This window comes from Glarea lozoyensis (assembly GCF_000409485.1).
Source record: "Glarea lozoyensis ATCC 20868 chromosome Unknown GLAREA2, whole genome shotgun sequence".
Taxonomy (NCBI): Eukaryota; Fungi; Ascomycota; class Leotiomycetes; order Helotiales; family Helotiaceae; genus Glarea; species Glarea lozoyensis.
This window is the reverse complement of record NW_007360994.1, coordinates 392,244-416,507: the sequence shown is the minus strand read 5'-3', so window position 1 is coordinate 416,507 and position 24,264 is coordinate 392,244. Positions and strand designations below refer to the sequence as shown.

General features: G+C 44.8%; 10 protein-coding genes across 10 annotated transcripts; 3 read left to right on the top strand and 7 right to left on the bottom strand.

Annotated features, from left to right (window-relative positions):
• Positions 1–1,434: 1,434 nt before the first annotated feature.
• GLAREA_03454 (uncharacterized protein) lies at positions 1,435–4,096 on the bottom strand (the record flags this gene model as incomplete). Its single annotated transcript, XM_008083707.1, has 4 exons — positions 1,435–2,233; positions 2,286–2,516; positions 3,019–3,358; positions 3,412–4,096. The coding sequence occupies 4 exons, from the start codon at positions 4,094–4,096 to the stop codon at positions 1,435–1,437; spliced, it is 2,055 nt and encodes a 684-aa protein (XP_008081898.1).
• A 1,638-nt stretch (positions 4,097–5,734) lies between these two features.
• Positions 5,735–6,204, top strand: GLAREA_03453 (Barwin-like endoglucanase; the record flags this gene model as incomplete). Its single annotated transcript, XM_008083706.1, has 2 exons — positions 5,735–5,804; positions 5,861–6,204. The coding sequence occupies 2 exons, from the start codon at positions 5,735–5,737 to the stop codon at positions 6,202–6,204; spliced, it is 414 nt and encodes a 137-aa protein (XP_008081897.1).
• An 89-nt stretch (positions 6,205–6,293) lies between these two features.
• GLAREA_03452 (uncharacterized protein) lies at positions 6,294–6,695 on the bottom strand (the record flags this gene model as incomplete). Its single annotated transcript, XM_008083705.1, has 1 exon — positions 6,294–6,695. The coding sequence occupies one exon, from the start codon at positions 6,693–6,695 to the stop codon at positions 6,294–6,296; it is 402 nt and encodes a 133-aa protein (XP_008081896.1).
• Positions 6,696–7,744: 1,049 nt separating this feature from the next.
• On the bottom strand, positions 7,745–8,242 carry GLAREA_03451 (uncharacterized protein; the record flags this gene model as incomplete). The annotated part of the gene is made up of 2 exons (XM_008083704.1): positions 7,745–7,884; positions 7,963–8,242. The coding sequence occupies 2 exons, from the start codon at positions 8,240–8,242 to the stop codon at positions 7,745–7,747; spliced, it is 420 nt and encodes a 139-aa protein (XP_008081895.1).
• A 1,280-nt stretch (positions 8,243–9,522) lies between these two features.
• On the top strand, positions 9,523–10,137 carry GLAREA_03450 (WW; the record flags this gene model as incomplete). The annotated part of the gene is made up of 1 exon (XM_008083703.1): positions 9,523–10,137. The coding sequence occupies one exon, from the start codon at positions 9,523–9,525 to the stop codon at positions 10,135–10,137; it is 615 nt and encodes a 204-aa protein (XP_008081894.1).
• A 69-nt stretch (positions 10,138–10,206) lies between these two features.
• GLAREA_03449 (uncharacterized protein) lies at positions 10,207–10,617 on the bottom strand (the record flags this gene model as incomplete). Its single annotated transcript, XM_008083702.1, has 1 exon — positions 10,207–10,617. The coding sequence occupies one exon, from the start codon at positions 10,615–10,617 to the stop codon at positions 10,207–10,209; it is 411 nt and encodes a 136-aa protein (XP_008081893.1).
• Positions 10,618–11,299: 682 nt separating this feature from the next.
• Positions 11,300–12,235, bottom strand: GLAREA_03448 (Ankyrin repeat-containing protein; the record flags this gene model as incomplete). Its single annotated transcript, XM_008083701.1, has 1 exon — positions 11,300–12,235. The coding sequence occupies one exon, from the start codon at positions 12,233–12,235 to the stop codon at positions 11,300–11,302; it is 936 nt and encodes a 311-aa protein (XP_008081892.1).
• A 2,524-nt stretch (positions 12,236–14,759) lies between these two features.
• On the top strand, positions 14,760–16,021 carry GLAREA_03447 (Protein kinase-like (PK-like); the record flags this gene model as incomplete). Its single annotated transcript, XM_008083700.1, has 5 exons — positions 14,760–14,908; positions 14,969–15,219; positions 15,350–15,436; positions 15,492–15,610; positions 15,674–16,021. The coding sequence occupies 5 exons, from the start codon at positions 14,760–14,762 to the stop codon at positions 16,019–16,021; spliced, it is 954 nt and encodes a 317-aa protein (XP_008081891.1).
• A 1,231-nt stretch (positions 16,022–17,252) lies between these two features.
• On the bottom strand, positions 17,253–19,034 carry GLAREA_03446 (uncharacterized protein; the record flags this gene model as incomplete). Its single annotated transcript, XM_008083699.1, has 1 exon — positions 17,253–19,034. The coding sequence occupies one exon, from the start codon at positions 19,032–19,034 to the stop codon at positions 17,253–17,255; it is 1,782 nt and encodes a 593-aa protein (XP_008081890.1).
• Positions 19,035–19,987: 953 nt separating this feature from the next.
• Positions 19,988–22,405, bottom strand: GLAREA_03445 (uncharacterized protein; the record flags this gene model as incomplete). Its single annotated transcript, XM_008083698.1, has 5 exons — positions 19,988–20,446; positions 20,496–20,810; positions 20,861–21,643; positions 21,715–22,013; positions 22,108–22,405. 5 exons carry the CDS (start codon positions 22,403–22,405, stop codon positions 19,988–19,990), a joined length of 2,154 nt encoding a protein of 717 aa, XP_008081889.1.
• Between the last annotated feature and the right edge of the window lie 1,859 nt (positions 22,406–24,264).

Genomic DNA, 24,264 nt, shown 5'->3' with positions numbered 1-24,264 from the left:
GGTAAAGTGGCTGGTCAACAGTCGTGTCAACCAAACATGCTTCGCACTGGGACAGAGACGCAGATGGTGCTTGTGCGTTACCATCTGCATGTTTCACTCTTACTGCAAGCTTAGTTTGCAACAGAGGAACAGATTTTGTTAGCGGCTCGACACCTTCGTCCTTCCAACTTTTCGCTTGCCATCTGTATCCCCTTCCCACGCGAGATCCATTTGTTTTCGCGAAGAGCACATCTGTACGATAAGAACTTGACTTTATGATCTTTAGGATACCGTCCTGGCAACTTACTTTCAAAAGCACTTCCTAAGACCTTTTTATTGCCAGAAACAAGATGCTGACGGTTATCAGCAGTGCCTATAGACAGATTATTCTTCCATTCTTCTCGGATTGCCCCGACCATCCGTTTCTTGGATTCTAGAAACAATGCTATTAACAATGAGATTTGTATAATAATACGGCGTTCCTTTACCTGTCAAATAATCCGGAGAAAGATATTCGTCAAAGATAGAGTGTTCAAAAGCCTCCCATATTTCTGACTGGAGACTCGCGTAATTGACAGCGGACTCGGGTTCGATCGATTCTAGGGTCTGAAAAATCGCTCTTACCGCAGCAACCGGCGAGACGTAACTTCTACAATACATCATGAGGCGGAGATTCGACGAAACCTAGGAGTTAGGGCTCAGAGTAGTTACGATTATTAAGCTTACCTCGAGATTCTTCCCCATCTTTGTAGTGGAAGAAACGACGAGACAAGGGGGTCGTCACCGCTGCGGCTGGACGACAGACAGGGGTATTTCAGTCCGTGACTCCGGGCTCACCAATTGCCAAGGCTGATTTTGCATTGAAAGATTGACATAAATTTTTCGACATGCTTTTCAATCCCAGAGATAATCAACTTCACGCCGTTTTTCTTACCTAGCAGCTGCAGTGCTCGATGATCATGTGTTTCACGATGCCTGGCGCAGTCGGCAGACCGTAGTCGTTGGTGTAAGGCCGGTATTCTCCCGTCGTGCTCCCTCTCGTACCTGTTTCCCGCACGATCTAACTGCTGAGATTTAGTGACAATGAGGCAAAGATTTAACCGTCTTCAACAGAGGGCGACGACTAGCCGTTGCACAATTCAACTGGAGAATTGTTTGAGCTCAGTGGATAAGTCTCGCAATCTGGATGGCGATTGAATGTGCGAGCCAAAAGAACAAGGAAGTAAATAGGAAGCAGCGCTGGCAGTGACAAGATTAAAATACAAGGCTAGTAGATCAAGAGACAAATTCATTATAGCCAATTCTTCTTCGGTAATCTTGCTCCTAAAACAAACTATAGACTAGTGTTTATAGTGTTTATAGTGAGTAACACATTGAATCGCACCTGGGCATCTTTCTCGGTTTGGATTCTGACGAAATACCTAGTGGCAGATACCTATGCGCCTTCTCCTACCACTAATTTGAATAATCGTTGATTAGCGGCTCAACCTCCTCAGAATTGTCAACTTCTTCAAAGAAGACTTCCTCCCATTCATCAACAATGATTTGCGATGATAAATCCTCCGATTCGTCAACAACTTCTGCCGCTTTCTGCAGGACGGTCCCGTGGTAATCGCCAGGAGCTCTTTCTCTTGTCCAGATGTTGAGTCCAATTTTCTCTCCTTCGATCACCGGCATTCCAGCATGGGCGACTTTCCAGATTCCGTTTCCGAATCCGTCAAGGTTCTCCCAAAAGATAGCATTGCCTTTTTTTGGTCTGAACTTCAAAGTTTTACCACCTTCACTGGCAACTCCAGTTCCGTTTCCTTCAGCATCCTTCTCAGTGCTGCCCTCGTCGCCGGCTTCATCATTACAGTCTAAGAATTGGCACCAAAACTTTTCATCAACTCCTTTCGGGAGAGTCAACTTGCTAAATTCTGTAGCACCGCCCTTGCAATCTGCCTGCAAATAAACAAAAAAACTTGTCTCCCGATCGCCTGATTTCTGACACAGTGTATCCACACAATGATCTCCGATCCAATCAACATGTGTGTTATAGTAACTGTTAAGGGGATATCTGACTACTTGAAGTCCCTCGAGTCGTTCAATTGGAACACCTTGAAAAGCGGCCGCTCGTTTTTTGATACATTCCACCAGAGGTGTGTCTTCCATGAACGCAGTTTGAGACTCCCGAAAGGATCTGCTGACCGTTTGGGAGCTGTTCCCAGTCTTCTTATCCTGCGTATATATGGTTGCGGCGCTGTAGGTTGGCTCACTGATAGGGTATTAGTACTTCTGACCTTCAAACGTTGATTTCTTTAACATACGCTTGACGCAGAAGTTCATCTATTTCGGATGAACTGACAAAATTCTCGATGTAGATGATCAAGGGAGTATGAGCCGATAAAATGTGAACTTTGTAAGGCTGATCTGAACATGCTAGCTCCTCTTGGATATTCTTTTGCGCTTGAGTGTTCGCGCCAACGAGAACTAGTATAGAGGCCAGACAGAAGGCCAATGAAAAGTACTTGTAAAACATCATTGTGACGCGAACACCCCTGCCGTAAAGCGTTTTGATTGTGTTAGGTTATCTCTGAACTAACGGAGATACGGAGAAGATATCATAGTTGTGTTCGATGGGAAGAACAGAGAGGCTGATGTTTATTATGTATCACACCAAATCCTGACGAAAAACGTGGCTGCATTCCTGCCCTACAGAATTCCAGTAAAATTCGTTAGTCTCAGGATCTGCAATTGGACAATCGATACTGGTTACATTCCACCGGCATACCGTATGGAAATATGTCTCAGTAGCATACATACCCCGTATTGCGAATCAGACCACTCAGAATAGTCTTTACGGATAAGATGAGTTGCTTGAGTACTCTTAAGTACTTGTGATGATGACATCACGACATAAAAGCGGAACTATTTAACTCATGCAGCATAGAGTTAGATAACAAAATAGTCAAGCTTTAATTGACAAGATAGCTGCAGAGAGGGTATCAAAAGGCCACATCGCTAAAAAAAAAATGTTTATGAACACCAGACTCCCGCTACAGCATCCAGAATCCAACTTGCACCACAAGCAAGCCTCCCAAAGATACCCAAGTCACCCTTCCAATCGTCCCCGAGTTTTCTTTCTTTTCGGAATCAGTCACAATCGGTGTGCCCACGGGCTTCAAACATTGTACGTTGATATCCACCGTGGACCCATTGTCTCGCGGATTAAGAACAGTAAGAATTGGTGTGATTGAATCTCGGAAAGTTGCTGGCTGGCCAGAAACTGTTCTGACACTGCTACTATTGTAAGTACTCTGCACAAGCGTGATACCATAGTTCTCTCCCATCGTCAGTTTGCAAGTTGACTGCGCATTCAAGAATGGTCCTGCATTAAGCTCTGCATCTCCATATTAGCAAGAACTCTCTACGAAATAGCAAAGAGACACAAACCTCGAGCATAAACAGTCCCCCATTTCCCACCTTTTGCAACTACACATGATTCGGGCGCTTCGTCTTGAAGTGCATTCTGCAAATCCACACACCGAGTCTGTCCACTCGCAATCAACTTCTCGCTTTTACTCTTGACTTGCTCCGTAAAATCAGCGACACAACTTCGCGTAAGCGCGTCATTGCAAGTCCCTGAATCACTTGAGGCACTATTTCCAGGAAATCTGAGGTCGCCAGAAATACCCTCAAAGAATAGTGCGCAGCCAAGTTGTCCCACTATTCCACCATCCGTAGTGTTGGGTGGTGTTCCGAGGTAATAGTTTCTGTATTGAAGGTAATCTGATTCTGGATCCTCACAGTCTCGACTTCGGATCGAATTGTAATTTTCCTTTTCGTTTCTTGTTCTCAAGCGGCGAGACTTTGAAGTACAGAGACCTTTCCCAGTATTTTCGGCTTTGGATTGCGCAATTTCTTGGAACCCAACAGTCCATGTCAGTGGGCGGCGACTCAAAGCGGTGTTGAGTTCAAGGGTGCCTATTGAGGAAAGTGTCGAGTTGCCAATTGGACATAAGTCTAAACTGTTTGATTTCGGACATTTAGTTGATTCGCAGCCGACAAGCTGCGCTTGTGTGCGTGATATGAGAAATGAAAAGATAGTTGTGAGGATGAGAGGTGGTAATTGTAACATCGTGACGAGATAAAATCAAGTCTTTTGAGCTGACCATTAAGTACAGAAAATGGAAATTCTCTATGAACAGTGTCAAACAGTACCTTTTCTTTCCTCCTTTTCATCATGGACTTCTCCAACTATATGAAGTCCATTTAACGTAAAATGACCGCAGACTAGTTCAGCAGGCCCGAAAACCTGGCCACAGTAAGGCGCATTTGCGATTCTCAAACACCAACATGGCAGAGCATCTCAAAGCGACCCGATCCTTTTCGTGATTTAAGCATAGAGGCTGAGCTTAAAATCGTGGAGTTATCCAATCAGATTACTCTTGGTGATTGCGGCGCTGTTGTTTCAACGTCAAATGCTCCATCAGCGCCGCTTCGCTTAATAATGAACGTTCATAATTGGTTGAAAGTACCAGAAGACGCGAAAGGTTGGCGGAGAGGATTTAAATAGATATCAAGATATACCTGCCTTAGTGTTTTGGAGAAAGACTCGATGAACAATCTTGCCGAAATAGTTGAGTTATCCATATGAAGAAGAGGGGGGTAGATCACATGACATAGCCTGCAATCAGTCTCACAAAGCTTTTTTGAAGGTACAAACATGTCACCAATCTGAGGACCCAATTCTCAAATAGTCCCATACTTCTCTGGTGCAAAGGCCAATCAAAGTGCGTGATGCATTTGGTCCCATAAGAGTGCACAAGCCCGACGAGCAAGTATAACGGGAGTAATCACTCCAGCAGGTACTCATAAGCTCGGTAGAGAAGTTTGACCTTCAATACAAAGCTAGAATAAGCAGGTCTCAAAACATGATAAAAATCTTCATGCTGGGACAGAGCAAAAAAGTTCGTTGGGACAAACGAGATAAAACATATCAAGTGATTGCGCTCGCTGCTTGTTCTTTTTCTATCACCGTCCATTGATAAGAAAACTCTCCATACTGTCATATCGGTATAAATCAAGAGAAAGAATATTCAGCTACATATTTAAAATGATACGTTCGGAGAACAGTTGGTCAATAGTGTGCGATGGCTTTTGAATTTGCAGCGGAACACATCGTATGAAAGGTACAGGTTACTACGCGAAGGGGACTCGGCTCCATAACCAACCTGGAAGGGGCTCATAGGGTCCCTGCGCAGCTGATCTTCAGGTGACTTCGGCTAATGATTGGTTGCCCACAGGCCATTTTTAGGCGTGTACCAGGAGAACCTTGACTTTATCGATGATCAACACATCGTCGCGTCGTTGCCGGACAGCAAATATCTCCACTGTCAATGCATCACGAACTGTTTAGCCAAACGAACCCTTTTATTTGTTCGCCAAGTTCGACCGCGACGTCATTGTTTGGAGCTCTTGACTAGAAAACTAAGTTTGCCGGGTGTTTCACAGACTGTGGGGAAATCTCGTATACCAGACGACTGCCGTGAACAAAAATAGATCATGAGGCCCATCAATACGAGAAGATTTTCGGAATAAGATGTTGAGTATAGGTTGAGACTAGATGAAAGAGGTATATATACCGTAGTAATCCTACTGACTAGAGCAATCACACAACTATTCATCACTTATCGAACTTATTCAAACACCTTCGATTCCATCTTCAAAGCCTCATTTCTGTACCGTTTAAAATCAGTCAATTAAAGCTCTCAAGATGCAATTTCCAGTTCTCGCTTCAATCGCTTCACTTCTAGCCACTGCAAGTGCTATCACGGTCTCCTATGGTACGTTTCATCCACCCAATCCTTCAAGCTCAAGTGTATACTAAACTTATTCACAGACACCGGTTACGATAACGCAGGCCGTTCACTCAACGAAGTATCCTGCTCCGACGGAGCCAACGGTCTTGTGACAAAAGGCTTTTCAACCCAAGACTCTCTTCCTACATTCCCAAGAATCGCGGGTGCATCAACAGTCGCAGGCTGGAACTCTGCATCGTGTGGAACTTGTTATTCATTGAGCTACAACGGAAGATCAATTAATGTTCTGGCGGTGGATCACGCGGCGGAAGGATTCAACATTGCTTTGGCGGCAATGAATGAGTTGACTGGAAACCAGGCTGAACAGTTAGGGAGAATTGATGCACAATGGAGTCAGGTAGCTGCGAGTGATTGTGGGTTGTAATGTGGTTTTATTTCGGCAAGTGTCTGTACTGGTATGATAACTATGTAGCAACAGCAGCATGATAGGAAGCTACAGCTAATGGATGAATTTCAAGAACCACCCGAGGGGCCTTGAGAGTTCCCTTTGGCTCCCAATTTTGAAACAATTTGAGAGCAACTTTTCATATTTTTCAAAATTTCCTCTTTATGCTTGCGAAACTCCTTAAGCCGCGCATTTCTCTCAACTTTATACTCATGCTCAATTTCTTTGGAAGATCTACCATCCCATAATGCTTGACCTCTGCGGCAGGAAGCTTCTTCTCGCTCTCGACGTTTTTCAAATTCCTCGAATGTTTCGCGCCGAATCAATTTTGGATGATGATGATGTTCGACCCGTGTCATGCGTTCGTAGTTGTCAATTCTGGATTGTTTGAGAGCTTCTTCGTTTCTTTTGGTCGTTGAAGCACTTTGACCAAATGGTGGAATTGCTTGAATATGTGGTGGAAGTGGCATATTGACTGGCAAAAATCAGATCGAGAAGTAAAGATATGAGCAATTTTTGAGTTTAATTGAAGATGAAATCTCAGATGTCCAAAAACTTGTCTTGTAGATATGCAGTTGCCCAAATACAATTCCCTCGACTCCTTTGATGTTTGTTTGTGATCAATACAATCACCTTGTTTTGTTGTGGAGACATGGGTTGTAAGATAAGGTCTGAAAGAAAACAACAAAGGAGTAGGTCGAACAGTGAATTCAGTCATGTTCTTTGCCATTTGTTGAGGCAAGCGCCATTTTTGAAGGCAGAACTCGCAACGCCAGAACGAACGAAATTATATGGCTCGACATCTGTCATAAATCGAGCTAGAGAATTTCACTTTCCAGAGCTTTGAGTCGTCCAGGCTCCGGCCTGAAAATACAGGAGTCACGTATTTGAACATAGACATGTACTTTATTGAGGTAAGGGGAGAGCCAACTCGGTCATTCAACCTCACCAATCACATACATAGCGTAATATTAACATCCGTGCCCCTAAAAAATTTCAAATCAATTCTACACGACCCTGCAGATAGCCCTTCCTGGAAACCTTCAAGACCTCGTGCGTTATGTCACGAAGACTCTAATTATCAGTACTGTATATTCACAAGTCAAATGTCGGGGGGAAACATAAGAGACCATTCGCCAAAACATGAAGAACGCAACTAATTAGGGGGGTGTTGAATAAGTCGTCAATACTTGCAAAGAGTTGGTGCAAAGATAATATATAAGATATGCGGTATTACTGGGTTGTCTATTATGCAGTCGTGTAGAACCAGCTCAAGCCCAGGATGGATGCTCAGGATGTACGCAAAAAAAAGCTTCTAAATTCTTAAAACAAATAATTCCCTTTCTAAATCAAATCCATAGATAACTCCTAACGCAGTAGAATCATTCAACGCCATAACGCCTCTAATCCTGGTAAACAAACAGTCTGTATGCTCCATCATCTATGTCTTCCCCTCCCTGCTTTCTTTCTTGCCATGCGACTGTCACCAAGCCAATCACTTCCACAGCTTAAACTCGACCTAATGATGTGTCTTCTTCTTTCTGCCGCTGGATGAACTACGGAAATCGTTCTTTCCGGACTTTGCGTACTTAGGAATAGGTCTGGCTGAGTCACCCTTCTCATACTTCGGATCATAATAGGTTGGAGGTGGCGTTCGTTCTGAAAAAAGAGTCAGCAAGGAACAAGTAAAGCGCGATCTTTTCCTCGGAACATAATGGGTGGGTCATGTTGACCTACCTTGACAAAAGCAATTGTCGTAGCAGACTGGTTCTGAGCAATCGGGTTGGGTGGAACCCTCGGGAATGTAATTACAATCGCAGTTTCTTTGGCATGTGCTGAGCCTAGCTGGGGCCTCGCAGACGAGCCTTAAGTTAGGGGCAGGAACACTAATGGCTTCTTTTCTGTTAGAACCTTCACCCCCTCCTCGTCCTCCTGATGAACTTCCGTATCTACTGCTTGGGCTAGCAACGACTGCTAACGTGCCAATAGCAAGTGACAAAATGAAACTGAAACGCATGATGACGATTGAGCGTGATGTTGATTGGATTGTTTGTTGTTTTTGTGATGATTTTAAGTAAGACTTAGTAGCTTTCAATGTGCTTGTTGTTTTGGTTGAAATGAGGCTTTTGGCTGAGAGATGATAATGAGTTGATTCTGATTTTGCTGAACGGACCAGAAGAGGCAGCTTATTATACTCCAGAAATCTTCTCCTTCGCTCCAAGGATTGTTACAATCTCTAAGTTAACAACAATGTGAGGGCACAGTGAGGCTATGGTTACAGACAATGACATTACATATTTGACAGTCAACTGATCCATCATTACATATATTGCTACTCAGATGAGCCATAAAGATTGCTAAAGGGCGGAGACAGGATGCTTCAGAAGACCTTGTCAAGTGAAAAAAATGACACGGCTGGTTCGAAATTGAGGGGCGCGTGTGGAAATGATACTATCATTAGAATTGCGATTGTAAACCATTCCCCAAGGAATTGAGCCCCTACTACTGTTTACATGTAAACAGGATACTTTTACGAGGCTTTCTTGGGTAAATCATTCCCAGATGGGTGAACTCCCTACGGCCCATATTTAAAAAGACACTTTCAGGAGAATTGGCACTTTAAGTCAGTTGCAAAGGAATAAATTCCCCGCGCCACACATGTAACCCAGAGAGTTTCATAGAGAACTGCCACTTTGAACCATTCCCAGATGGGTGAACTCCCTACGCCCCATACCTAAAAAGACACTTTCAGGAGAACTGCCACTTCAAAAGAATTCCAAAGGAACTGACTCCCCACGCGACACATGTAAACCAGACAGTCTCATAAGAACTGACATTCTAAATTGTTTCCAAAGGAATCAGTCCCTACTCAATGCATGTAAAAGAAATACCTTTTTATGAGAGTTGCTACTGCAAATCATCTCCAATTTCTGAAGAAATTGAATCCCTGCTCCGTACACGTAAGTCTAATAATTCCCGAGAACTGCTACTGTAATTCATTTCCGGAAATTTCCGGAGGAATCAACTCCTGCTTCGTATGTAGTTGGTTTGTTGGTTTGTTTCACAGCCGGTTTTAAGCTTACATGTGATTGGTTTTATGTACGAGAAATAAGCGAATGGTACATGTACCTTAGGTAGGTACCTGCCTAGGTAGTATCGTGCCCTGTTTCTTAAGACCCAGCATGCGCACTTCGGTACATCTGTTTCTTTACCATTACTACTAAACCTTATTGCTATCGTCAGCCAGAATTCAACAACACTCTAACAGTCGAGAACCGAATTTCATTCAACTCTGCAATGGCCACCAATACTCCGTCACCTCATCCTTCCGACCTCCCGCCTGATGTCGATTATGCCAAAGACCCAGAGACCGGACGAGTTTACTACATTGATCATGCTAACGAAACAAACTCCTTTATTCATCCGCGCCTCAAAGAAGAGCTTCCACCAAACTGGGAATGCCGGATGGAGCCGACAACGGGGAAAATCTTCTTCGTTGACCATGCTAACAAAACAACTTCTCGTTCCCATCCGCGCCACAAAGACTTTCATCGGCATTCAGATTCCGACGTGGAGTTGCAATCTCCTTATAACCAGTGCCTCGACGCAGAAGGTCGACACTTCTACACAAACGACGAAACTAAAACTACTTCATGGCTGAGCCCTGTCAAACTAGCAGAGCTGGAAGCCACTGGTATTCTAGACAAAGACACGGAAGTGTACGGAGAGGATGGACATGCGTGGAAATCGTGGATCCTGGAAGATGTGGCAGAGAGCGGCTTGAACAAGGGCACCTCATACTGGGTAAACTATCGGGATGGGAGTGTTGACTGGCAGAGTCCTGAGGATAAGAGGATCGCACGTCAAAAAAATATGGAAAGGAGGGCACAAAGGGAAGCTACGCAAGATTGAAATTATTATGTTGAGAAAAATGTATGATGATGACACAAGAGGTTGTGGTTTTAGAAAATACGATGAGAATCAAGGAGCCAAGCAAGCTGCAATAAGATGTCTCCAATTCCTCATAAATACTCCTCTTCCTGAGCATTTACTCCCACCATACAAGCACTGACGTCTCATCATTTGATTAATCTGCTGTTGAACAATCGCCGCCTGACGACGGTTCTCGGCCAATCGCTGCTCAAGCTGACGTATTTGTTGTTGTTGCGAGCCTCTGATGCTTTGCGAGCTGCCATTACCTTGTGAGTCTGTGAAACCCATCTGCTCAAGACGTGCTCTAGGATTTGCAATAGGTGGACCGTTAGGAAAGCCGTGCATTAACATCGAGTTGGAAGTGAGGCGACCGGTGTAGGCATTAGAGAAAGGCTCGTATCTGCGTTGTGGTTGTGGGGGTGGTCCCATGTTGCGGTTGTGATAGTAATAGCCCGACATCGCTTGAGGTGACAATGATGTTGACTGAGTTTGAAGTTGTCTTTTTTTTGGTAAGTAATATGAAGTGAGGCGAGGAAGAAGTAGTGGGAAGCATTGTTGTTTAAATGCCGTTTTTCTTTCCAACTTAAAGGGTTTTCATTCAGAGCTGGCTTTCTCAAGTACATATCCTACATTTGTGAATAAAAACAAGAGAACAATCACAATAGAGACCAATTATACGGATCTTTTTGGTAAGTGCATGAAAGTACTAGAGATTTGTTCAAGCTGAATACTTCTGCGGTGAAAAGTTTCGCTCTGAATTATACGAAGCTTATAAAGGAGTTTGCTTCTGAATATCCTCACTGTAAAACGATGTTGTTTGTTACTTTTCCCGGGGAAGAATGAGTCGCTGGGTATTTTAGCCAATCACTTGTCGATATCCATTGGTCTTTGGAGCTGCTGTGTAACAGCTTATCTACAACCCAAATATAAGATCTAGAAACAGCTTCTAATAACATTTTCAGGCGTTAAAACTTTTTCATACCCAGCTTCTTACAGAGTAGTGCAAGTCGGAATCCGAAGAGTGTTATACCTAAGCGAGCATCATGTGATCTTGACATCATATTAGTGTCACGTGCTAACGCGTTAAACATTCGACTTCGCGTCTTGATTTCTATAACATTTTTCTGACTCCCGTCACTCCTCACGAGTGATCATTCTTCTTTCGGATATCCCTTAATTGCTGCGCTTCTGTTAGCAACTTGATCACCTCCTTCTGTCCCTTCAACCTTGCGCATTGCATGGCCGTCAAATGTTTATTTCCAGACGTCGCAGTAATATCCGCACCGTTCTCCAGCAATACCTTGACCGCATCGAGATGTCCAGCTCCAGCAGCCGCAGATAACGCCGTATAGCCATCATAGTAACTTCCCATCGCATTCACAGCGGCGCCGTGATCGATAAGCAGCTTAATCAGATCCAAATTGCCTACCGACGCAGCTGCTTGCAGAGCCGTCATTCCCTTATACCTCCTGATAGACTGGTTGACTTCCGCTCCTCTCTCGAGAAGCAGCTCTACGATGCTCATATGTTGCTGTTCCACTGCTGCTTGAAGTGCTGTCCGGCCGTAGTTGTGAGCAGGCGCCGCGTTGACCTCAGTTCCTTCATCTAGCAGCCTCTCAACGATCGGCAAATTTCCTCCTTCGGCAGCAGCTTGGAGGGATGTTCGTCCTCTATAGCGAGTAGCTGGTAGTGTGACGTCTGCGCCTGCTGCAATCAGTCGCTCTACAATCTGGAGGTGGCCTGAAGCAGCAGCGAGGACCAGTGCATTTCTTCCGCCATTATTACCACCTGGGGCGTCTATGTCCGCGCCGCCGGCAATCAGTGCGTCTACAACTGCGAAATGTCCGTATAAAGCAGCTGCTTGGAGAGCGGTTTTGCCATACCACCCTCTGGGTCGCTCGTTGGGATCAACGTCTTGCTTCAGTAGCTCTGAAACGAGATTGAGATTGCCCTCTGAAGCCGCGACCTGGAGGGGTGTGAACGCGTCTTCTTCTTCACACTCTGACTCCTCCTCTACTACCTGTCGTTGATTTCCAAAGACTCTGGCTCGTTCCTGTTTCATATTTCTGTCCACCATTGCTCGAATATATTAATTCTTTCATTCGAAGGTGGTAGTCGTGCGTACTGATCTATACAATCTACGAATTGCATGGAATGTCCTCATGCAATTTATTTTCCAAGTTCGAAAATTAGGTTATCTTTTGAGCGTTGCACCTACGGCATTTTGCTGACGACATGAAACTGTGAAGTCAAGGTGATACAGTGTTTGGTATCTTGCTGTAAGCTACGCAGCCCAAAAAAAGCGAGAGGAGTGTAGAAATAGAGGGAGTCTCTAAGGACAGGCGAGAAATATCCTTATCAGGTTGCCCCATTTGGAAGGTGGGCTTTCTGTTGGATATCTGTCATGCTTAACCAAAGCTTATCCCACCCAAGCTTCTACGTAGTGTGTGGAAGGCTTACGACCCCGCAAACCATCCTTGCTACGTGCATATTGTCAGGCACAGCTGACCTACGGTACCGCTCGAACTCAACAGAGTCAAGGTGATTGGAGTGGTCGTACATCACCGACCGCTGCCCGTGATATTCGATGCCCGTAACTGCAGGGAGTTGTAACAACCAACTCGCGAGAGCTTGTTATCGCTATTCCAGACTGCGTTATTTTCGTCAATTTCTGAGCTGCCTTTATCCTCTTCTACTTTTTTTAACTTGCTACCTGTATGAAGTACAAAGTCAACAATAACATCGCTTCATAGACAACAGTATCATTTTGCCAAGTTTACCAACTAAGCATTGGGATTTTTGCTTTATTTCATGGTTTTTGGGCCACCTCCGAATATAATTTTTTTGATTGATCACACAGACGGCTTATATAAAGCATTAAGGAACACATTTCTGTAGACCACCATCTAATGAATTAACTCCCGATACAGATGAGTTCTTTAAGTAGGTTCCTCCCGATCTCAATCAAGCAAATGAAGATTTAGAAATCGCAAAGGGTATTCGCTCTTTCAACCACTCTTCTATTGTTTTGCTCTAATTGCTACATAGTTTAACTAATAATACATCAAAGATCGACCAGCTCCCCTACAGTGAACCTCAACAATCAAAACACAAGACTTCCCTCAGAGCGCCACACGACAACATATGTTTTAAATATTCGCAAAAGACTGGCTGGAACTCGGGCTTCAACACGAAATTGCTAGATAGAAAGCGAACAATGTTCACGGCAAACAGCGGCTGTAATTATGCCTTGGTAATCCTCTGGCGATAATTTTGCTGCTCGCTTTTGTTTTTAACGATGTGAATCATATCCACAAATTTGCCGCTTGCGTCAAAGCAAGCAACCGTCATGTGCTCTGTTCTATATTTCTTGCTGTCATGGCACATACACCTAAGATTCATTAAAGTAAGTCATAACTCTTGAGATATCATGTCTAAGCACTAACCTGATTTCGACATCTTGATGTTTCCTATCAAGATACGGCATCTGACACTCTGACATCTGACTATCTCAGTGGGTGTATAACAAGGACAATTATAAGACCCAATAAGTGTTTTGTCACACCACTAGAGGGACCAACATACGGTTAAAGCTTCTAAAAACAGTTCGCGTCGACTCCCACTGTGGCTGACACAACGCGTTTGTATGGTGTTTGTCTGCTATTTTGAGCAATCTACCAGCCTATGGGGCTCCTCAAGGAGTAATAAATAATGAGTAACGACGAGTTCAACTAGCGACAACGTTGACTGTGAGGTCTATCATTAATACATATTATTACAATAGAACTATACAATCTATTTTGAGAATGATAGCTAATACTTTTGAACAATGTAGTATTACAATGTAGATTTTCTGATATAGTAAAGGGGGTTAAATTCACCTAATTGTTCTATTTCTTGCTACTTATCTATTCTAGAAGATTAGAAGAAGAAATTAAAAATCTTTTATTTAATTATAATATTGCAAGGCGATTGAGAACTACTATTTATATGATTTGTAAATAAACCTGGTGAATGAAACAAAACGCATGATCATTATGCTCTCTGAGGAGCAGCCCCTACCTAACTAGGTGGGCTATTGATGTTAGAAGGGGGATAATTTGAAGTGTCGCTCATGGAGGTTCTGCCAATCCTCGGCACCCTGACCTATATTTATAGAGATGCTACTTTTCCTAATTTTTTCCGAACTCTTAGAAGTGCTTGTAAACTGGTCGTTCATTAAAAATTTGCAAAACATCTTTAATAAGATCACTCTTCGAACAACGGATAGACGAAAGGTGTCTGCCCTCTAACAAAACAACAGTCTTCTCTTACACAAAAATTGGAGAAGTTGTACAAAATTGAAAATTTTTAACAACATTTGCCACTTCTTAGGATAGTTGGATAAACTATTGTTGTACTATAGAATTATTATTTGCCAATTAAGTGCTGGGTGAATGGTATTCACATGGCCAGGTCAGGAGAAGAAACGTAAATGAGGCCGAAGGTGAACGGGACCCACTTTAAATTCATCTTCTTGTTGGTTAATACCTAATTCAAATTTCAACGATTCTGCACTTTTGCATCTCATTTTCACAGCGCATAAACCTCTACACTCCAACATGGGGTCTTCCAGCTCTAAGATGGGACCTCTTACCGCCCGTAACTTGCGGTCGGCACAAGTTCTAACTACAATTTCAAGGCAAAGATATCGTCTCATCGAACCTGCCAGCGATCACCATGCATTCGTCTGGCTTGGTCGATCAGAGAAGTAGGAGAGCCATATATATGATGACTGGAAGGAAGATGTGCTGACCAATCGATTTTCCAGTAATGGGAGCCAGGTCATCATCAAGTTTCCGCTGCGTACTCAAGAAAAAGAGCAAACACAGGCCAGGTATCAGCTCAACAACGAAATGGGCATTCTCAGTGGTCCGCTTAAAGGTACCGTGGGCATCCGGCAACTTGTTGATCGAATTAGCTTGAGTGAAGATCCCGATGCAAATTCACATGCCGGTGTTTTTGAATATCTGGAATCTGATTTTCATAAACACTATTTAGAAGAGAAGCGCCCATTAACGCGTTCACAAATAAAGTCAATTGCGCGACAAGTTTCAACTGCGCTCTCAAACATGCATAAGCAAAACATAGTCCATACAGATTAGTGTTTCACATCGTCATCGATTCTACTCATGCTGATAATCTTATGAAGACCTGAAGCCTGAAAACATCGTATTCTCATCGCTTTCCCGCACGGTTACATCAGAATTACTGGTCAAGATTATCGATTTCGGAGTTGGTACGATTCTGTAGAGATTCATTGTTGAAGCCCTGGAACTGATAATTTTTTTTAGCTTGGCAACAAGATGAAGACCGATATCGTCTGATAACAAACCCGTTTTGGCGCAGTCCTGAGTCCTGGACCGGAATGCCTTTTGGCACGCCGGCTGACATTTGGTCCTTTGGAGCAATTGTAAGAGTTTTATCACCTATTTCTATTTTAAGGTGAGCAGGTGCTGATTATTTGCTCATCTAGATGGGCTCCCTAATTATGGAACCCGGCGCCAAGCTCTTTAAACCTATCGGTAGTCTCGAAGATGTGCCGCCTGAGAAACATGATCTAGAATTCTTGCGTTCCATGTGGACTATGATCCCGTTTCCGGAATCGTTTTTTGAGCAGATACCCGAGAAATGGCAAGATGAGATTTCAAGATTTTCACCAAAATTATCTCCCTACGGTGACCCTCTCACATTTTCTTTCATACAAGATGTTTTCGGAATCCCAAACGAAGACTGGGAATTTGTGAGGGATGTTTTACAAGTGGATCCTTCGAAGAGACCGACTGCTGACGAGCTTCTTCGACATGCTTGGCTCAACTCATAGAAAGGAGCACGTATACATTAGGTCCTCTTGACTTCCAAGAAAGATTGCTCCGACATCCTACTAAATCCGCCGTCTCCATCCTCGGCATCTGTTAGTGGGCATATATACATTGTTGAGAGGATGACAACGCAATGCACAAAATTTCCGTGCTAAGTAATACGTCAAAGGACAATTGCGGGAGACACGGCACCGAAATCGGGTTTGGTAGTTTCCCATATTTACGCGCTGGCTACTTATCAGCTCACAAAATTACACCTTCATAGTGATTGGATATTTGTATGGGGGAATCTGTTTCTTCCGCTCTCGTGGCACAAACTCTGTGCGAGGACTCATCACTTTCAAATCTTATAACTGTGTAGGTAGTCGATGAAGAAAATAACAAAGTCAACTTGGGATATTAATTATACAAGCAATTGAGGAAAACTGCTCGGATATACTTGTAACTATTTTCTGTTACTCTTTCTGCAGAACTCTGAAGTGCGCTGTACAGCTTTTGTGCTCTTGGCTAGATAGGACATCGCATCTCTCACAATTTTATATGTTATCTACGACATCCCGTTCTCGCATCGTAACAGGGGTTGACGGTGTCTAGTTGGTGATTTCTAGCAGACGCGGTCAAGTAACAGAGATTCAGCGGTCCTCACCCACCTGTGTCTTAGAGCGGCTCCTCAGGCAATTCCGATGTGAACGGTTCGTCCGAGGAAGAGCATATGCCCCTCTCAGTGTTCAAACAACTCTTACCAGTCATCCTCTCAATATGTGCAAGCTGGAGTCCTGGAGTTTTTGAATGTCTCAAGGTAAAGTCAGAAGAGGCAGTATCTTGAAATGCCTTTCTACTTTACATCAATTTCACTGGTCTCCTGCCTCTGGGAGTACACAGATGATCATGTGAAATGTCCTGTTTAGGATCTAATCATTGAAAATGTCACCAGCATTTTTGCTGCGGCCAAACATCTACTTGCTCACCCCGGCATCTTCGAACCATTTCCAGCTGAGAAGTACCGCGTCATGCAGTATACAAGGCCAGTAAATCTTTTTAGCATACGAGAGACCTGCTACATAGTGTGGAAGGTTAGTCGATTTGCAACCTCTTGATGCAATGAAATGCTGAGTACACTTGAGCCCCCATTTTTAAAGATCAAGAAACTGGTTCTGTACCCCTTGGTCATTAACGACATTCTGACCGTTGTTTCGACTCAAACTCCTCATATCACCGTGGGCTCTTCGCATTCTAGAGAAGTCGTAAATCTTGCCACTCAAAATTAGGAGTTTCGAGGATCTCTCCATGCATATAACCCTCCATCCAACATTCGCCGACATATTTATATGCACCGCAATGCTGCTGACGTACCACATGCGGGATTCGCGATCCACATATAAAAACCATCTTATCCTCTTTCTCGGATCTCCACGGTACCCATGAGAATTTGCCAGAAGCCGTGATAGATAAGCAGCGGAATCCCCATAGTATAGATATATCAGCATCCAAACTTTCATGGCTACCATCTAAAATCATTTGGTGAGTGAGTCTCAATTGGCGCCCGTCCAGTCCGTAGTGGCCACCATCCGAGAAATTCAAGCCGTTCGGATCACAACTGCCAGGCACTACATTGTGTAGCCCAAACGTCAATGCCGCACAAAATCTTCTATACTTTTTGTTCTCGAGAGACTTGACCGGTAGCCCTACAAAATCCATAAGCTTATCAATTCTAGCCGACCAGTCTTCATCATGTCCATCCAGAAACATGGAGTCAAGTGCAGGTTCCCCGACACTGTCGAAAATGAAGCCTTTGAGTTCCAATACCAGCTCTTTTTGAATGATCGCATTCCTGAATGAGCCACTTATATATCCACTAGCATTAAAACTTGGACATGCTGTAAGAGACACTGGTGGTCGGTCCATATCATGACACGGCGACCATGTTGGTACCTTACATCCACATTTTGAGCTACCGCGTGCTAATTGAAGTACTTTTAACCCAAATGATTGATCGGACGCAGTAGTCCAAGACGCAAAACGAGTGGACGCTTCGTCGGTATTCAAAGTGTAGTCTGCTTCAAACCCAGGACAGTCCGCCATGCCTAAAAGCGCGTATATCTGATCCCGTGGATCACTACATCCATATCCTGTTAACGGTGAAGTTTCTCTCGATAGTGCTAGGATGTCTCGTTTGGTTTCCAATGTGTATCTGGCCATGTTGAAGAGCTTTTGAGTCGGAGGTATATTAGAACCTTCAGGTGATGTGGACATGATTAGGGGATATCCGTATTCCAAGATAAAGTCTAGCACCGTGTTACAGTCTATGAAGGCGGCTCCAAAGTTCAGAACACGCCTTGGGCTAAGTACCGCCTCTTGAAGACACCAAAGTCTGTTGAACCATTGGTTTCGAAGGATTGGCATCACAATCTGATTCGACAAGAAGGTTGATATCCAGGTGTCAAAGTCTGTTTCTGTGGTATAGCCCATGGATATCAAGCGTTGTCGCATCTTCTCCACGTCATAAGAGTGATCCTTCAGAGCATCTATGAGCTCCCTAATGTACTTAAAGGCTTTTCTTCCACCACCGTTCTTGTCTTCACCAAGCCATATATTAGTGAAGACAGTCTGCGAGTAAACCTTTGCCATAAGTGCCACTTGATGGTTCTTCTCCATATCCCGCTTCTGGTTTATACATATTGCATCTGCCCAAAGCACTCGATCCCTGTCTTTATATCGTAGACATCTAAGCGCCGAATATAGACTCTCCGTGACGCGCATGATTCGCCCATCGCACAATACTGCTTTCGGCTTCGATGATTCTCCCCAAACATATGATAACCCTTCGTATCGAGGATTCTCAGAGAGACGAACATGTCGCAGAGAACACAAGATGACTTCTGACCCATCGTCTGGAGCAAGGACAAGGAGTCGAATCTCATCAGAATGTGTGAAGGGAGTGTACATGTATCCTTGCGGTTCATCCTTAAGGTGGTCTATATTGGAACAACTTGTGGGACGTGGAATGGATTCCATGTTGCAGAAGGCTGGAAAATTGAAGAGGAATGGATGATTCCCTTGAAGTCTGGCGAAGCTGCCACTTATGCAGCCTCGTTTACCATACAACCAATTACGATAAGCCGAACGCGCATGTTGCAAATCCGAATATTTACTCACATTTTGTTTGTGGTAAAGTGGATAGTCGAGATTTCGAAAAGAGCAAAGCACAAGTTTCGTTGCGAAATTTTCATGTGAGTGCTAAAGCAAGTCGGCTCTCGTAGCTCATAACCAGAACCAAAGAAAGCTTGCAGGGAAATAAGATTATTGGATGAGCTGCCAAAGGCTCGACGGGCCAGCGAAAGCGAGGCAACGGCAGTGGCACTGACATGGTTGCATGAAAACAGAGAGCAAAAGTAATGATAAGATAGCCTCAACAACTTTTATTCATCAACTGCATGTGTAACCTAAATACCATGACTTTCTTTCAACACGAACTCTCGTCATCATCCATTATCTAGAAGTGATGGGCAACCCCCGACATGCATTCCCTTCTAGCATCCATCTATCCAGTCACATAATTCGCCCTGGGTATAGCCAAGAGCAAAGCCAACATCATATAAACAAAAGCAGCCGGCCAATAGACAACCGATACCGCCCAACCCTATAAAATAACATTCCAAAACTCCGTCTGTGTCGGTAAAGATGTGCAGTGGGCCCCAAATAACAAAAATAAACATAATATACAGCTTGGATTAATACGACCTCTTCCGCAGTCGATTTTGGGCGCCTAAACCTCCCGGAATGAGCAGAACATCCTGGAAAGGGAGGACGACTAACACAGTCATAAATGTCATTGTGATCATCGTACGTTGAATGATTCTTCTCAACTCGAGGAAAAACTCAGATTTGAGGTACCAAATCGAATGAGAGTGGACAACTTGCTGGTCACTGGCTCCGAATAACATGCGATCCAACAAACAAAACAAATATTATCCAGGCCCGGGTCCATTTGGCTTTTGTTTTTTCGTTAGTCTTGGACTTGGTCTAACGGTGGATTTTGGGCCACCATTGATTTGCGTATCTTCTTCTGTCTTTACAGCGGATGGCCTCCTCCGTTTGTTACTAGCGTTGGGGCTCGTATTTGCGCTCGGCCCGCTAGAATTTGTCCCGTGCTGGCTTTGTTGAAGTTGCATGTGAGGAGCCTGCGCTGGACTGCCAGTTATATGTGGCGATCCACCGGGTAGCTGAATATGAGGTGGAGCCGGCGACGCGACCGGAAATCCTCCCATGGCTGGAGTTCGAGGACCCGAGGGGTTTTGTTGTGCAGGTCCATTGGCGGTGTTGACAATGGTGGTAACATACTGCTCAAGGAGTGCGCTCGGTGTAAGTGATGAGTGCTGATGTGAGTAATGGAACAAAAGATTCATTTGCCCCATAACTTCAGCGAGCTATAACAAATTAACATAAGGCTTCTCGCTGATACCAACGACTACATACCTCAAAAAATCGGAATACTGATGTCGTAATTCCGATGTTTGGTTTGACCTTAGAGTGGGCAATGTCGATCTCAGGCGGGGGGTTTGGGGGCGATCTCATAGGTTTAGGCTTCTTCTTATTCAGCTCAGGCGATTGCTTGCCCTCTGGTGCCGTGTTCAGTTTATGCCATTCCTTGGCCCATTCGTGCACTGGCTTGAAAGCTTCTATCGCCTTAGCACGGGGAAGGTATTCCTCGTGATTATTGGTCACAAACTCAAGGAGTTCGATCTTGTGCTCCGAGTCAAAGTGCGCACGAAGACTGCCTGTTGCAACGAGCTGTAATTATTAGCAAAGGCTTCAAAGAAAACAGAGCTTCATTAGCATACCTGCGACCCGTTATCAAACCAATACACGAATGTCGACTTTTGACTCTCGATGTAATGTCCGCTATTGGGCAAAGCTCTCTCTGTTCCCTTTTCGGTGATTAGCTGCATCGATTTGACGCCGCTTTCGAAATGGGTGTGGAAATATCTTGGCAGAGCCGAGAACGGTATCTCATATTGCTTATTGGAGTTTTCATCCAACATCCACAACGAATGTCGCATAACACCTTTCGGAGAAAAGAATTGGCTGACAAAGTGCATCCAGTAACCCAAGTCCTCTTGCTGTTTGGTCAATTGCGCAGCCGCTCGCGAGGCCGCCCCATTAGCCATATAGGTCTCGAGTGGTTTTGAATTTGTCGCAAAATTGCTTAAATGATCCGCGAATAGCATTAACTTCATTAGACACTGCCCCCTGAGCTTTTCGCCTTGCTGTGCCTGTTGAATCTGTGCCATTCTCGCTGCCGCCATTGCTTGCTGTTGCTGGGCGTTGTTCGGAGCCTGGGGCTGAGGTTGTTGCGAAGACACTGGTGGTTGAGCCTGAGGATTTGGCTGCGGCTGAGGTTGCGGTTGAGATGGCGGTGGTTGATTTTGCTGGGCTGCTGCTGCTGCAGACTGTTGGTGTTGAGCTTGCTGGGCCTGAGCTTGGGCTTGGGCCATCTGAGCTTGCTGCATACTCTGGATATGTTGCGAACTAAGCTGGTTTTGCTGTCCTTGACCGTTCCCGGCGTGGGCCTGCGCATTTGCTTGTTGTTGTATGGCCATTTGCTGAGCTACAAGTTGTTGATGCTGGATCTGTTAGCACAAGGCCTCTTGATTTTGATAACACTAAGCGGAAGAGCTCGGCCGTGAAAACGTACTTGATGTTGAGCCTGTGCCTGCTGCTGCTGCTGCTGCTCCAGAGTATGTTGAGCCTGCAATCCTGCCTGTTGCTGCTGGAGGTGTTGCGGTAAGTTCACCGGCCGAGCCATTGTTGGACCAGCTCCTCTCATCGCTTGAAATTGCGCCTGGGTCATCTGGTTCATTCCATTTGGCATGGGCATAGGTATCCCACTATAATGTTGAGCCAGCATTTGTTGTCGCGCAGCTTGTTGAGCTCGCTGCTGCTGTATCATTTGTTGCTGTTGCTGTTGCATTTGAAAGTTGGAGTTGTTCGCGACTATGATGTGATGACATGTCAGCATTCGGCCCGTCGCATCCAAGAAGTAAAATCCGCGAACGAGCAAAATCACAATAACACGAAAACTACTTACACGCCATTTGCTGCTGTTGCTGAAGCATTTGATGTTGTTGTGCAGCCGCGTTTGGGTTGAGATGTTGGAGAGCATGCGCACTTGGGACCCCAGCACCAGGTGGCATGCCACCCATTAGAGCCCCGGCTTGGCTTACTTGGGGTCCTCCAGGTCCAGAAACTCCCATGTGCATCTGTTGTGGCATTCCTGGCTGCTGTTGGCCTGGATTGTGAGGTACAGCCATAGGATGTCCTTGAGGGACTCCTGGATGAATTCCCCCAGGATGTGGTGAATAGGCCGAGGAGAGACTCGTCATCATGGTGTTGAAAGTCGACCCTCCACAACGTGGAATCCGACTCGTTCTATTCCTGCACCACGCATACGTCTTCGCTCAAGACCTAAATTTTAGTCGCCGTCGCGGTAATTGTTTGCTCGTGAGGAAGAAGTGGATAGTCGCCCGTTTCGCTGCCGCCAAGAAGCCTCCCAAAGAATGTCTTTCTCCGCACCAACAGCTCACTTAGGGCCTGAATGAATATGTACAATCAGATCCGCGGCTCACTATGAGTTCTTCGTCCTCTGATTTGAAGGTGTTCCACCTCACTCTCTGGCGGTCTGTGTAACTTGTAAAGTGCTCGCAGCGTGAAGGGGCCGAGAGGTATCACAACTGAGCGCAAGTAAGAGCTCGTCTGAAATGCCGCAACAATGTCGAAAGCCGCGTCGCAAACCCCTGAGCGGTCGATATGTAATCCGTGGCCACAACGTCGAGAGATTAGCAATCGTTCTGTGCTTCGCGCATTCAGAATTCCCACTCGGACAAGTCGCCGTGGTTCAAACTCGTCGATCGCTGTTACCGCGTCTCTTCGAGAATTATCACCGTCGCGATATACGAGTCGCGTGGAGACGTCGAAGCAGGAAAGGCTGAGGGTTGGGTGACCCGATCGGTGTCTAAAGTGCGAGTGAAGCAAGAGATAATGTCGCGAAAGACCGGCCGCGAGTGAGGTATTTTGAGAGAGCGCGCCGCGGTCCAGAGAATTTGAAGTTGTCGTATTATAATATTAAAGTGCGAGGGGAATTGCTAAAGAGAGTAGCAAAACATAGCCGTCATGGAGGTAGTGGTGGTTTTCTGTCTCCGGGGGGAGGTGTGTATAACCTTTTGGAACAGTTGCTTTCTAGGGGAATCAAATGCAGACGGGGATTTGGGCATGGCTTGGGGAACGGCCAGCGAAATGGCTAGGGGCTGCCGCTTTAGGAGCCGCCAGCTCGGCGCCGTATTTGCGCTCCGATGAGTCCGAAGAAGAGAGATGATACCGAGTGTGATAACTTCTACTCTAGCCAAAATCTCTGAATTTTGATTGCGGTAAATCAGCAGAATCTTAAGTTTAAAATCTTCCAAGAAAAATTCGTGCCAGAAGATATGGTCTCGAGATGGTACAAATGACCTTTATGTCACGTGTTTCTGGATGTGATCCCAGCACCACATATGACCTCGTTAATGCTGCTTTTACGGCTAAAATACACCACTACTGGCTGAGCCTAGATTTGACAAAATCACGTGACTGGTATCTTGGCGCGATCGGTACTCTTAGCGCCGTCCCACTAAAAAAATTGAGCTTCAAAACAACTTCGCGAAAGACTCTCCAATTCTTCTTCCTCAACATCATTCAAATATCTTCACAACCATCGCAACGTCGCAAACATGTTCGCAAAGCTTTGAGGCAGCTTCATAGCCTCCCATATCGATCAAAGGTATGTTCTTTCTGCGTCTCTACAGTCTCGACAACAGTTTTACAATGATGACAATTATACACAACACTTCTTTTCCAAACTTAATCGCCAATGATGAAGTTTTTGCTGTCCGGGCTCTACCATACGTGGTTTGCCTGCTACTTGCCAGTACCTTTGTCTGAGTAAAATTACTCGCCATCGTCTTTCATGTCATCGATCTGATTTGCGCATTGCTAACCATGCCAAAGATTTTTTTTAGATCGATTTTTGCGAAGAGCATAAATTCTATGCCTCGAGACATCGGGCCTCCTGAGTACGATGTCTTCGAACAGCTTCGTGTTCATCCATGTTTCGCCGCATGGTCTTCGTGTTGCCTACCAGGATGTTTGATATTGAATCACTTGGCCCATACTACAGAATTTTCAATTAACGATGCTTGCACCCAGCTTTCGT